Genomic DNA, 15,597 nt, shown 5'->3' with positions numbered 1-15,597 from the left:
AGAAGACTGATTGTCATGGTTCTTTTGACTCAAATTGACTTAAACATTCTATAAATCCTAATAGAACCTGGGTTTTTATCGGGTGTTTATTATTATTATTATTATTATTATTATTATTATTATTATTATGCCTAGGCTATGTTAGTAGACCTGTTATTCGTAGTTGTAGTGATGCTTAATAATGTTGTGATCAACATTGAAGCTATTTTGTTTTATTTATTTGACTTAGGCTATATTATTAATGTCTCATATCTCATCTTAATAGGTGTTTGTTTTTTCAACATTTCAAAACACATTTGTAATAGGCCTATAGTCATTATTATGAGAGTTGCATTCATAGTTTAGCCTCCTTGTTTAAGTTTTCAGTAAAAACGGCAAATATTCAGTAGCCTAAACAAACATGTTTTCGGGATTATTTACAGTCAACTAAAGGCTAACATATTCTAAAAATGTGAGATCTGATATCCTGTGTTATGATATGCACATGGCCAGCTGGCTGATTGAGAGAAACACCCCAGAAATGTGAGCCGGTACGTCCGCGAGCACGGAATGCAGTCGGCTTGCTCCCACGTCCTGTGACGTAGGCACGGCGGGGCGCGCACGTGTTATAGCCTACATTAAGCTCAGAGATGGGAGTAAAGTGAGATGTCTGACTGCTCAGTACATCCTGTAGTCCATAAACACAAAAGAGCGGAAGAGCCGAAGCTTCAGAGCGGAAGTTTACTGCAGTGACGTGATCGGCGAGGCAGCTCATTGGCTGCGAGGTAGCACAGCAGCGTTTTATTGGCTTGCTGAGAACCAAAACAAACCTCGGGTCCCGCCTCCACTCTGACACGTAACGTGACAGTCCAAAGCTCACAGTACAATGCTCCGCCTATCCCTCCTCCTCCTCCTCCTCCTCCTCCTCCTCCTCCTGATGGGTCAGCCCATCGGCTGTGGAAGGAAACACAGGGCTGGATCATTGTGCAAAAAATTGAGTTCTGCCGCCACACTAAGGCATACATAGTGAATTACAGTTAACTTAAGTACTCAAAAAGGGTTCAATTAATCTATTATTTACTTTAAAAAGCTGTAAATAGAGTCCCATGTATAATTTGGCTTTAATGACAAATAATGGAAGGAATTGAAGTAAGAAGCAAATGGGCTAATTGTAGGCATATGTTAAGGAGCGCTTTCAAACAACACATAGGCTATTTTAAAGCATACATTTTCTTATTCAGTTCCACATTACACCAACAGTGAAATGGCCTTTTTAAAGAAATAACCAGGTCATGTTTTCTTATCGTCAAATTAATTGAAAAGACTGTTTTGCATCCTCAGCAAGTCTGTACACCTCTGTAATTTAGGCAGAAACTCTGTTTAAACTCATATACCTTGTGAGGTTTCAGATTAGACCACATATCCAATAAACAGCCCGGCATGTCTCCCGTCTGCCTGCCAGACGTATAGAACACAGACAAGGCCAACACCGGGCATTGCTCTTTACATTGACCTTCGCTGTCTCTGTGCGTAATGGTGGCTAGGCATGCAACCTTAGTCACTTAACAATACAGCTCTGGTTAAGCTTGAGTGCACGAGTTTGGAAGATAATCTCGTAATACACCACAAAGACCTGAGCAGACATGCGTTTATCCAAGACCGTGACAGCGGTCAAATAGAAGCACTTGACCGAGATTATGTGAAAGCCTCAGTCGGCGCCTTTTTCTTCCACAGACGGTTGTTTTCTGTCCTGATCTCATGTTTGAAATATAAATGCCAAATAATTTACTGTGTTCATTTATGAAGGGTATATGGACTTGATGCTTTTAAAGGAAAGATGTAAACAGCGTGTATGCGTAAGGGATTACAATAGAGGCAGAGGGTCTGATTGCTTCGCGTGGCTTTTGTTTGCCTAAACACAGATTAAGTCAATTTCCTCAATACAAAATCCACATTTCACGTTGATTATAACCAAATAATTAACAAACTGGCAGAATGTAGTATAGGGCCATTTTGTGCAGCAGAAACTATGCTTTTTTTTTATTGAATAGACCTGTTTGATTTCAATTTGGAAACTGTTTAAAAAAGGCGGTGGAAATCTGGTTGAAAAGCGCATATATATTAAGGTCTATTGCCACCCTTTTCCCATGTTTGGGAAAATAGTAAAGTAAAATAGATTATTGGTTGAACTACTGTACAATCCGTGAGACTTTTTTTATAGTTAGTTATTGTATGATGATTGGTGTCCACCCACTTATGATCTATGAATGGAACTAAAATAGCCAGTCGACATACGTGCATCATTATCTGAGCTTGGATAAAGAAAAGATCAGTGGTAGACGTATTCAGTCTACTTAAGTAAAACTAGGAATACCACAGTGTAGAAATACTCAATACCAAGTCCTGTATCAAAGCTTTAGTTTTGTAAAAGTACACACGTATTCAAAGCTGCAAAAATATACTTCAAGTACCAAGAGTAAAGCACACATTATGCAGAAAGATCCAGTTCAGAATAGTACATATTATACTGCTGGATTGTAATTATTGATGCATTAATGTTTTCATCAAGTTGCAGGTAAAGGTGGGACACATGTTAACCATTTTATAAAGGCTACTGTTGTGTATCTTAATCTGTAATATGTCATCATAATTATTATTTGTATTAATAATCTAAATCTGCAAAGTAACTTAAATTAAAAAGTCAAATAGTAGTGGAGTAAAAAGTACAATATTTCACCCTAAAAATGGAGTCCAGTGCGTATAAAGTACAAGTACCTCAAAATCTTAAGTAGCTACAGCACTTGAGTAAATGTACTTAGTTACATTTCATGGAAAAGCTGCGAGACAAAAGTGATTCTACGATAATATTCTGGAACGAGAAACGTAGGCTAATTCTGCGTCGACGTTTTCGTTGAAGTTGGACGTTCAATCGAATGAATGAGTGAGTGTTAAGCGAGAGTCAGGATATACTTGAAATAAATGCTCCAGTTGACGCAGATATATGCTGTGTATTTGACCGTTAACCTAGATTTTCAAACATCCTTAATTAAAAACTGCAAAGTCATCTAATTTTCGAAATTTCCCATCAAAATATACTGTTGGTTTGACCGAAACATTGTCCAAATGCCACGTTAGCACCTGCGACTGTGAACGTTAATTATTTTATATTGTGGGAGATCACCTAAGGTCAAATGCAGAGATGCTAAAAACCAACCAAACATCTAAAGTATAGACTTATTTATTTTTTTATTTTTTTTAAACCATAGCATCCAAGGGAGAAAAACACCCTTTAAACAAAACAAGGTACTGTTCCCCAGGCTCAATCCTTTTTAGACTCCCCTGTGTTAAAATGATTGAAATTTCTTTTTTGAGCATGCGCACACAGAGGACTGGCATTTAATTGGAAATTCAATTTCTAATGCTTTGAATGTGGGTTTTTTTTGTGTTCAGCCATCAATGCCAAATGCGCAAATAAACGAGGCGTTTCTGACACCGTTTGTACGTTGTGGGTTCCGTTTTCAAAATAAGTTGAACCCCTATCTCTGTACTTTAACTTCTTTCTGTCTTTCTTTTCCCTCTGATCTTTTTTTAACTCTTTTTTTCTCCTTTGTATAATTTCATTTATTCCCCCACTGAAGTCTAGTTTATGTCCTTTTGTCCATGCTCCTGCAGACGCCTTGTTTCCCAGGATACCCTCTGCAGGCTGATCCAGCATTGTTAGTCTCTCCATTGGTGAGTCAGAGGTGCTCCCGTTGACCGTGGAGTTGGTCAGTTTCCCTGCATGGCCTCTGTGTGGTCCGCATCAGTCGTCGCCATCGCTGTCGGCCCACATTTCTGTCACCTGTGGATAAATCAACAGATGTTCGCTAAATCAGGTTCAGATTTACTGATATATACATATCCCTGCTTGTTAATTTGTTCGCAACTAAATGCGAAGCTCTGATTGTTTCATGTTTCAGTCTGATGGTTTAATAATCCACCCGCAACTACAGGCTCGTATCAATGTAACCAGCAGCATAACAGCTTAGCAAGATCATGCACCATTCAAGTTCAAAAACACTTCAAAAAAAATAATCTCATAATGTAAATATGCAAAGGAAAAAAACACAAAAAATGAAAGTTAAAAAACGCTTACATTTAGAATTTTAATGAATGTTTTGTCTGAAAAGTATACATGTATTAATTGGCTCAGACAACTGTGTTGCAACGTGTGCATTACAAACCTCCATTTAGTCAAGTTGTAATGTGTGATCTTTTAATGTAAGTCTAATAGTTTGTGCATCAAAAGTCACAGTTACCACCCGTCTTCTTATTGTATAGCCACTGCCTGTGTAGCTTTTTGCCTCCTGCTCACTAGCACACTAAATAAGGGTGTTTTCATTTCGAGATAAATAATATAGTCAAAAGATTCTTTGAGGTGCAGGTGTGGTGGCCCATTTTTCTACCATAAAATGAAAACAAAAAAACAGCCTGTACTAAAGCTCTGGGCTTTTTTTATTTCACTTGAAGACTTAAACTACAGGAGGTTTCTTTGCAAGACCATGAATGCGCCTATTTAGCCTCCTTTACAGCCTATAGGCCTGCAGTACCTGACGCGGCGTTAAACCGTACTTTCAGATCCTCCCCACACTTGATTGTTTACTTGTTGTCTAACAAGGTTTTATGGCACGGATTGTCGCATTCTGTTCCTGACAAAACCACTGGGCTTCTATCACTGTCGAATATGTTGTGTTAATATATGTGAATTGATATCGTTTGAGTTTAGGGTTTGGTTTAATCCTAATAACATTAACCAAATGTTAAATCTGTGTGCGTGCTACGAAAACATAGCTAGGGAGTTTCAATTCGAACTTTATTTCAGACTCAAGAGATGGTCCATAGCAATACAAAGAAAAGAAAAAAAACATACAAGATAAAACCACAGCAATTCATGATTCAGTAAAAAACAAAACATTCATATGTAGGATTTCTCGTCAGTGGTTTCTGAGCCTGGATAAGTAACAAGAGCAGCTCTTCCTAAAGCCTCTATGATGCTGTTCACACATGCAAGTTCTTCCCTTGATTTAAAGGGCAAGAAAACAGTGTCCCTGTTTACAGTGATTCTTTCTATCTCCATATGAAATCTCCTTCATAGTCACTCGTGATCATTTATTACCAAAAGTCAGTGCATTAATGTTTATCTTTATCTATGGTTCCTGGTTTGTCCAAAATATAAACTGAAAGTCGTCTTTGCCTAAAAGCGCATATTGGAGTTATTATAAACCTATGGTGTCTTAATGAGAACAATTCTACCAAATAGTTTGAGTTAGTATCAATGGTTTACTATTTAGAGATATGATCACACATACACCATGCAGTACATTAGGGCTCTACATCTCTCATGATGCACTATTAGTGTGAAGGTGAAACCTTTCCTCAGCTCAAAGTTACACGATCACATTATCGAACAATCTTGTAACCTTAGGCCTGCGTACATGCAAAAACAATTAAAGGAACTCCATCCGGGGCACAGAGTGCCCTTTGCTCTCTGTAAAGGACCCTCTCCCTCTCCCGAACTTGAAGTCGACCGTACAGACAAAGCTTTGGCTTTGAGAGATTTTACGCAGCGCCAGACTGCTGTTTTGATGACCAAAAACTGCACAAGAAGGATGTCCAGAGGATCAGCACAGAGACTTCCTTTAATACAAAACACATTTGACATAAAATTGGCGTTTTTATGCTTATCTCTATTTTTAGGATAATTGCCATTTGTTTAGTCAAATGGTTAGAATTAAGCCAATTTACTGTAAGTAGATATCGTACCTTAGTTGTGTACAGACACATGTTTCTATGTCGTTTAAAATCCTCAGCTGCTGACTTTGAGTCCGTGTAGGTGGCGACTTCCTTTCACGCTTGGCCTGTTTTGTGGTGTCTGTCTGGCCGGGGAGAAAAAAACGCAGCAGAATACTATAGCAGCTATAAAAACGCAGGTCTGTAGAGAGCTGGCTTTGGTTTTGCATCCTGTGCTCAATTACACCTTAAAAGCTTCAGCACAAGTCATAGAATTTGTCTGGATTGACTGAGAGGCGGAGCGTGTGGTCGCACAGACACTCGAGTTGTTTGTGTCTCTGCAATTTATCCAAATAAAATGGTCTGCAAGCAGGACGGTGGATAGCACAAGGCTGCATGTCTTTTCTTGTTTTGATTCACTCACAGGGCGTTAGTTGGTGCTTGCACCGTCTTAGTGTGTGTGATATTTTAAGGTTGTGTTTCACATGTGCCATAAGGAGCCTCTTGGATCCCCATGTGCACATCGGGTTGTGGGGCCAGGCCAGCCGCGGCGGTCTTAATCCGAGCTCAGGTCTCTCATTCACAGCACATTAGAGTCAGGTTGCAGCCTTTCCAAATCAAGCTCCACGGTGGCCTCAGAGCAGAGAGCAAGGGAATGTGCACTGTGGCATGTTTACCAAATCAAGAAAAATCATTAATTTAAAAAGATACCGGGCATGTATTGTCTTAATTTGCTTTAGCCTCAGTGGAAAGTACAACTGCAATCAAAAATGATTAGCATGTACGACAATTTATATCAAGATAGTAAAGTATTTCACAATCAGGATTTTAAAATGCATACCCGAAACATAATGTCGCTTTTTTCTAGCTTCCAGGTATTTTAAAATCCCGCACCAACATGATCCGTTTAGAACAATGTTTTCTCCTTGATCGTGTGTGTATGTTGATGGGATTTACGCATATGTATAGCCTACATGCGTAATGGGAATACATAAGAAAACAAAATAGAAAATAGATGTAATGGAAATTATTATTCATCAAAACATAAAATTGTCTTATTTCTGGAATATGTCTTCTTACTGGACGACGCACATTTGAATAGTTGCACTAAAACGTAAACAAATAGCCGTGCGTAAAAGTGGAGAATGCATGAATGTTGCGACTTTTCGAGCTTTTATTAGATTCATTAAATGTTCAAATGAGACAAAACAGAACAGTACGATAAGGATAATTCAAAAATAGAATAAATGTAGTATTCTAAAGAGATTGTTACATTTGACTATTGAAGCAGACTTTTAGATTAAGGATCAATTCTTCAGTGAGCCTCTGGTCTTTACTGAGAAGTATATGTCGGGTTCTTATGATGTTACCCACAAGTAAATACAACATCTTACAATAATACTTTTTTTTTTTATTAATCAATTTAAACGTTACAATTTAAAATGCTTTATTGGTGTATGGTTTTACACCACAATTTCATTTTTCTAGGTTTCCTTTATATTTGTATTGAAACCGTATCCTGTATGTATTTTGTCAAAATGACAGTTTTGTCTTTGTTATACTGGTACTAACACAAGGCTGTAGCCAGTTGAAACATTAGCCGCTACTTTGAACATGACCCTGATAACCAAATGCACACTGGGCCAAATGCAATGTTGTAAAACCACCAAATGATGATGACTAAGAGGTTTCTAAAAGCAGACTTATGAGATAAGGCGGTCTCCTCGCATTCAGGTCCATATTATCTATGCACAGTAACGCTGGTTTAGTTCATGTTGTTTTCAGGTAGGATTCGGACAAGTAATATTGCACAATCCCTTTATTTTTCTCGCATTGTGTACATAACACGGAAAACCGAAAAACTTAAACTACGCACGCAGAAAGTTGGAAAAACACAAAACATCTGGGATATTGATATTGATATTGTGGCTAAAGCGTCGATTGAAATCCATCTTTACTCTTTCTTTTAACATCTAGCATTTAATTATAGTTTTCTCTTCCTCGGACTTCGGTGCATGTTAAGGAATTCATTCTTAAGCCGACATGGCGATAAACCACCAATGTCAAGCTTTAGGACACACAGCAGTCATGTCTCTTACACTCCTACACACACTCTTTCTCTTTCCCACACACACACACACACACACACACACACACACACACACACACACAGCCAGAAAATCTGTCAATTTCTGCCGCGTGGTCACGTGGCCTCCTCCTCCGTGGAGTGGATGGAGATGGCTCTCCACGTCAGCCTACGTCTCAAAATTTCTGCTTAGCGAACCTGCTTCAAAGAGGCACGGCGCTTCAGAGCCATGTTCAGGGCGGTTATAGAGGAATCAACCCCCAACATAGAGTTATAGTAGAGGGTGAACTACGATGATGGATTTTGACGAAAGGGTCCCCGTCGGATCGAACATGTATTTGCCCAGTTGCACTTACTACGTGTCGGCGGGGGCTGATTTCTCCGGTCTTCCCTCGTTTTTATCCCAGACCCCGTCCACCCGCCCCATGACATACTCCTACTCCTCTAACCTACCGCAGGTCCAACCCGTCAGAGAGGTGACGTTCAGGGACTATGCCATTGAAGCGTCCAGTAAATGGCCGCACCGGGGGAACTTGCCCCATGGCTATCCCACCGCGGAGGACATGGTGCACCGGGACTGTCTTTCAGCTCAAAGTGCCGTCGTAGGGGACATGTTCGGTAAAAACAGCCCGGCAGCCGCCTATCACCACCACCACCACCATCATACGAACGCCGGCTCTGCTGCCACCAATTTCTACGGGAACGTGGGCAGAAATGGCGTGCTGCCACAAGTCTTCGACCAGTTTTACGAAACTGCGTACGGGAACGCGTCGGAAAGCTCCTCGACAAATGGCTACTCAGGGGACAAAACGGCGACCAAGCAGCCCAGCTCTGCGCCGGAGGAGGTACCGTCGTGCAGGGATACAGAGGCGAAGGAGCCACGGGAGGAGACCAGCAGCCCGGAGTTATCTTCGGGAAACAATGAGGAGAAATCCAGCAACAGCAGTACGTATTAAAGTCAGCGCAATGGTTATGAGAGAAAGTTTGCAATCCTGCGCGCTGCTGTTAACATTTTTTATATGCTGTTTTATAAGCATATAAGGTTTATAGAGGGCCTGTAGACCCCCCACCCCCCAACAAAACTTAGTTATAAACTGCAGGATCACGTGTTTGGAATTGAAATTGGCCGTGAAAGACATGAGGCCGGTGATTTTTCTTTAACACTCCCTGACGTTTCAAAAAAGCTCCCAATTATGAATGTAAATTCTTACACAGACCTGTTAGTTCCATGTATTATAACAGTGCTTGTTTCACGGGTTCTTAGCGTTAAAAGAGCACTTGCATGTAATGAGGGTTCTGCCTCTGGTTTAAGGGCTAGCACACATAAGCTCCTGTGTGCCAATCATGGACTCGGTGTTCCCATTTGTAGGCTGCATTTACCCCTTTATGTGTTCTATAAAACTAATATTTGCATATAAACTGTCTAACGCAACAAGGTCTCTTTTTCCTGTTGTTATTAGTTGCTTATATTTGAAAGTGAGCTTGTTGTTTTCATTTGCTAGAAAAGGTCAAAGCCCAAGTGTATCGTCTAGCGAACCAGCACGACTGGATTTGAAATCTTTCCAATGTAATATAATATCACTAATAGGCCTATATGACACTTGAAATGTTGAAATGTGCTATTAATGCTTTATGTGGAGGAAATCCGCTCAAAGCGTAACCTGGGGAACATCCAGGGCGTGTAAATCTTTTTGTAATGTAGTCATGGCTAATTTGAAATGTTTATATTTTCTGTGACCGGTACACTTTCTTTTTGTGCATTCCAGATGGACAGAGGATCCGCAAGAAAAGGTGCCCCTATTCCAAATATCAGATCAGAGAACTTGAAAGAGAATTCTTTTTCAGTGTGTACATTAATAAGGAGAAACGCCTGCAACTGTCTCGGATGCTCAACCTCACCGACCGACAAGTGAAGATTTGGTTTCAGAACCGTCGCATGAAGGAGAAGAAACTGAACAGAGATAGATTACAGTATTATACGTCCAATCCACTGCTTTAGGGGCCAACACAGCACCGTCACAGCTTTCATGGTCCCCTGCTGTGGGACTGACTGCGTTTACAGACAGACTGACTCTCCGGCTGTGTACATAGTGTACCACAATGGCCGCGACAGCAACAACAACACTGCTCAATGGTTAATTTCAAGTTCGAGGACAACACTATCCTGCGATCTGAAATACCTAAAGACTGAGCATGAATTAAGTTCTGTGGACTTTGATTTCGCTCTTCAGACTGTTTAGAGGAACGTGTAGAAAATGATTTTTCTGTCCAAGCCAAGACTATGCTTGCGAGGGCCCATGTTAATATTAACTCATAGACGTCTTGTTTATTTTCCTTTCACGCAGGCAGAAATTAGCAGTCACTAATTGACAGACCCAGTGTATTTTGTAATCAAAAAGATTTGCTTAACTACATTTCTGTTTTTAAAATGTGAAGTGGTGGATTTCGAATGATGGCGACTATGACTTTAATAACAATCTATATTGGTGTGACCAAATGAGTCCGAACGGATGAGAATACAATGTGTTTCTGTTTTGTGTGCTTATTTATTTTGTAGCCACTCAATTACTATCTCCTTTAATTCCACGGCTAACCAAGTCAAAGTACATTATTACAGGCAGGCTATTGGGATTCCATGTTGAGTCTGGTCTGACCTCAAAACGAGCTTTTCTCGTCTTTCCTGTAGTCTGCAAAATGAGGGCTATACTTATTTATATTTTGCGTACCTCTCAACACCCAAATCCATGTTCTCCTTATTGATTTTTTGGAAAGTATTAGTGGAGTATTGATAATGCAGGCCAAACCAGAGAGATAAGCTTGTCCACTGGATCCGTGTGGAGTTGCACTGAGGTACACGCCCAACATATTCACACAGGTATATACACATATATATGCAGCGGGCCTTTTCGGTCTGATATTGATACTCATAACAGAATATTTTTCAGTCATTTTCATGACTCGTGATCCTTTGGTACTTGCAGTCTGAAGAAAATAAAAAAGCTACATTTTCAAGTGTGCTGTCAGGGCAAGGCTGGTCAGGGTCATCGCTTTGAATCAATTGCTTGGTATGCCCAAACTATTGTGTATTATACTATATTTCAAATAAAAAACAAATGAAAAGATCATTTAAAAACAATTTCTGCGTGGTCATTGTTGTGTCTGTCTCCCCCCCCAAAAAAACAAAACAAAAATACATTTGTTTGTTATTGTACATAAAAAACAACGTAGATCTATAGCGTACATTTGGTGAATATAAATACGCACATGTGAAACATTTTACGCACGCAAAATGAACACCTTCAATTTACGCTTGCAATAGATTTATCATAATCAGGTGCATTGGAATGCAGCAAACGATCAAAAAACGCTGAACTGCAGCAGAGCTATAAACCGTCCAACCTTGTAGATGCACACACGCAATGCAAACTAAACATGTTTTTATGTTTACATTTAAAAATAAAAGTTCATAAAGTAACAGATTAAATAGTGAAACTATCATTTTTTGTTAAAGGTAATCAAATAACCATAGACCTTTAATTATGGGCTTCGGTAGATTAAATTGAGATATTGATACAAACTAAAAAGAAATGGTATCATTCTTGTGATCTCATTGTTCGCGTTGTTGTGTTTTGCAATCATTTTGAACCCTATCTCTCAATATTTTGAACCATATAAGATTTTTTACAACTCTTGCATTCCATCTGAAGGAAATCTGTTCTTGAACCACATTTGTTAGCTGACAGATCCACCTTTATCTAGCTTCATAGCATTTCACCATGTACACTTGGTTTTCTATACATTTCTCACCACTTTGTCTCTCTCTCTGTAGTTTGTGTGTGTATGTGCAAGCTGTCATTTCGCTGATTGGCTTCGGAAACACTGCTCCAACAGCAGTCTCCTTTGGCAAGGGTCGCCATATTTGCTGTTGTTATCACTGTGTTAATGGGAGCTAGCCGCAGCGCATTGGCGTTCATATATGACAGTCAAAAGGGCCATAAACGCGGGGAGAGAGGCTGAAGTTTATGGTTGCCTCTCTCTGCCATAGTCCGGCCTTGCGCATCCTTTACTGCGCGCTGGAATTTCGTCCCTAATTACGGGACATCCTCCCCGTTGCCGCAGCAACGCGACCATAAAAGCTGTCTGGAGCATTTGTACCATTGGAGTGCAGTGCAATAAACCGTCTGAGACCCAAGGTTATTAACTGTGTTACCAAGGAGGCGAAAGCAACGACAGGGAGTGGACGGATAGGAAAAGCCTCTGCTTGCCGACTGCATCGACTTCATTTGAGAGGCTTTTCTCCCTCGTGTGGTTTATCCACCTCGAATCAGTTTAGTGGCGACGACTGCACTCAGGAATGGACTCTCCTCTACCACCGGGCGGCGATATTGAGACCAATGTCATGGCCGAGGATCTTTTCGTCTCAAAGCTCACCTCGAATGCAAGCAGGTAAAAGATGTTGCCAACACAGCCTGGAGCTTGAATAGTTTGCTCTGTTGGAAGAAGAAACCTTCTGTATGTTCAACCCTTAGACTTTGCTCTTGCATGCGATGCCGGTTAGTTTTAGATGGGAGCCGTTTTTGTGTTTAGTTTCCACATTTCTCTTGTGCTCACTGGGCCGTGCGGTAGAGAAAGTCTTCCTGGGGGCCCTAATAAGGCAACACATCTGTGCCAAGCATTCATGCTGCATGTGCTATTCATTTTGCTGAGCTTGAGCTTTTTAATGGTTGAAGTATAGCATGGCCGGCTTGTACATGGAGAGAGCAGCAACCCCGTCCTGTCTAACCACAAATGTTTTGGATTTGGGTAGAAGGCTGCCTTAATTATTTAAAATGTATTCAGTTAGTGTCTTAACAATGCAGCCGTTAGCAACGGGAGCTGGATACAAAACAAGTGATTTCATTTTTCTCATCTTAAATCCCAGTCTGCAGCTGTCTTGTATGTTCATTCTTCCTTGTCTTCTTTCTCTTCAAAGAATCCGCTAACAAAATTTGACGTCTATCCAAAACACATACGTGCCAAGTGGATCAAAGATGCAATTAGAAAAGCCGATTTGATTGTGATAGGGCAGCAATCGCGTCTCCTTTTCCTTCCTGTCATAGATACAGCGCTGCACTATGAGGCTATTCGGTGTCAGTCCGAGTGGCTATTCTGGACCCTATTGCGTGTGGACCAAGACTCTTTCTCCTTTGTCTCTCGTGAAAAATAAATGCTTCCGCTGGATGTAATAAAACACCGCATTATTGTTCATAACTGCACTCAGGACGAACATGATACGACTCAAACGGCCTCTTCGGCCACGATTATATGAGCCGGATCAAAGCTAGTGGTCAGAGTAAACCGTTTTGAGGATATAATAGCCGGGCAGCTGTGAAAATGAAGATTTAATAGCTACAATTAATAACTGTAACACAAAGACATCGATAGGCCCCCATGCCAGTACAACACCAAGAAGTGTGTGCAGGCCAAAACAAGTTAATTCTGGGCACACATAATTAATTGATGTATTTGGTTTCCTTAGTGGCTCATATGTCCCATCCGGAACAGGCCACTGTGGGGAAGAGTACACAGTCTTTGGACCCATTGTTGTTAGTTTGTCTTAATTTACGTCAACATTGTAGTGAATTATTTTGTTTTTTGGCGAATTTACTAAACAGGCTCAAATGCTCGGCCTTTGTCTTTAAAAGTCCAGCACTGCAGAAAATGCTCTTTACTTTATGAATATATATGTTTTTACAATGCTTTAAACAAATTGTAATGTATTCATACAGACATAAATAACATTCAACCAACTTCTAGTCATTTAAGTAATTTGAAATATGCGTTTTTTGAGCAGGAGCGATTGACAAATGTCCACCGTCGACGCAAAAATCTAAAGCCAGGGCACATAAATGAGCTGTCAATGACGGAGCGTTTGAAAACCTAAATGGGCTTAATTTACGAATTTCTCCCAAATTTCCTCATTTCAGTACAACAGGCTGCAAACAAACCCGGGGGGCTAGCGGCCACCTGGGCCTGGTAATGGCAAAGCTGGCTGAGATTAACTTCAACCTGGAGAGAGCAATAGAGTACACATGGCCAAGGACACTACAAGATGGAAGGAGAGTTTTATTGTGGATCTTATTGCCCCAAATTGGACCGACAGGATGACCTGTATGTGCAAGCTTTATGTCTGGCTTGCTGTGGCACATTGTGCCTGTTCCCTGCACAACGCCATGATCAATATTTTGGCAGTTTAAAAAATGCATTTTTTTTATACTGAGCAGTTTTATATGTTGATGCTTATAAGACAGATAGATACAACAAAATTGCATTTGCTTTGTTCTTAGAGCCTTTGAACAAAAGTACACGGAGGTTTTCACCTTTTTTGTGTGCTATGCGTAAAACCTAGTCGAGTACAGATTAACTCATTTTCATATCATAAATTAGTGAAAACCCCCAGAAATACAACCATTATTAATACAAATCCTAATTTCGAATAGATCTATGAAAAATACTTTTATGTTTTACTGTGAAATGTAAAATAATAAGCGCAAACGTTTTATATAGAGAAAATCTGGGCCTAATGGGCTATAATAAAGGAAGGGACTCTATATCCTGTTACATATGGTATTTAAATAATTTAACGTTTGAAAGGTGCAGTAATTCGTCTAACATTAAGACAATTATTTGTTGTATAGTCTTTATTTCGTTACTGTAACTTTTATTGCTTTTAATGACTAGTGACAAGGGATTGGTTTGCCGTTGTTTACGCACGGGGATAGCTTTAATAGTCTTGATGAATTTCACACCATTCAATATGTGTTCAACATCCTGAATTAAAAAGGGTTATGTTTGATGTAATCTAATCATTTGAGGAATACAGCAATACAGTTCAACGATGTAAACTTGATATTGACTACTTCAGAGACTTTCCCTGTAGAACAATAAATAAACGCAAATCGAAAAAAGTATGTTTGATATTTCACTCTATCTCCAGGCAGCATTACTTACCACCTTTGCTTTTAGTGCGGAAGAGCTCAGACTGCCTTGAGGCTAAAGGATGCGCCATATAAAACGGCTTTTTACCAAGTCATTTCGCCACAGGCGAATTCTACCTACGGTTAAAAAACACTTTATTGCTTTTAAGTTCCATTGCTTTGTTGTTGTATGTCTTTGTTGGTAGGTTCTGCAGTTCTGTATAATCTTAAACTTGATTTGCCACCTTAAGGTCGTATTTCCTTAATGTAGACTAGTATTTTAGTGTGTTTATAACGACATGAGTTGGATTTTTGTAGATTTGTTTTACTTCCCATCTGTTTTTCTATTATTTGAGGTTTTAGGTTTTATAAATCTGATACGTCTAACTGTGTTGCACATATTATTGAGCTTTGTGGTAAACATTTGACTTGCATATGGGAAAGGGGCAATCAGGGCTTTAGACATTGTTTGATGAGAGAGAGATAAGTGATTTGAAAGCTTGAAATAATCCATTAATGAAATGCTGCTTTTTTTTAAAAATAAATATGTATTTTTAAACTTTGTACCATGTTGGACCTTGCCCCTTCTAGGGGTAATGGTGGTGCATTAAGGCGAGGTGAGGGAACACATTGATTGCTCTGCTGCCTCCTTTCTCTGCCTCAGCTCCATGATAGATATCGCTCCGGCTGCTGCGTAGCCACAGAGTGGGAGGGACTGCCCATCTTCCAGCATTTCCATTGGTTTTACAGCCCGCACAGTGGAGAGGGGGGTGCCTCTAATCATATCCAGCATGTTTTGCACAAGAA

General features: G+C 40.0%; 1 protein-coding gene across 2 annotated transcripts; it reads left to right on the top strand.

Moving 5' to 3' along the window:
* Window positions 1-8,127: 8,127 nt before the first annotated feature.
* LOC144528965 (homeobox protein Hox-A11a-like) lies at window positions 8,128-9,833 on the top strand. 2 transcript variants are annotated; one of them, XM_078267869.1, is made up of 3 exons: window positions 8,128-8,783; window positions 8,885-8,891; window positions 9,609-9,833. In XM_078267869.1, the coding sequence occupies exons 1-3, from the start codon at window positions 8,128-8,130 to the stop codon at window positions 9,831-9,833; spliced, it is 888 nt and encodes a 295-aa protein (XP_078123995.1). The 2 variants fall into 2 exon arrangements, with proteins under 2 accessions (XP_078123995.1, XP_078123996.1); XM_078267870.1 differs by lacking the exon at window positions 8,885-8,891 and having other exon boundaries at window positions 8,128-8,779; window positions 9,601-9,833.
* Window positions 9,834-15,597: the final 5,764 nt, after the last annotated feature.

Source organism: Sander vitreus, chromosome 14, assembly GCF_031162955.1.
Source record: "Sander vitreus isolate 19-12246 chromosome 14, sanVit1, whole genome shotgun sequence".
Classification (NCBI taxonomy): domain Eukaryota; kingdom Metazoa; phylum Chordata; class Actinopteri; order Perciformes; family Percidae; genus Sander; species Sander vitreus.
The sequence above is the reverse complement of the archived record's forward strand: the minus strand, read 5'-3'. Positions and strand labels throughout refer to the sequence as shown.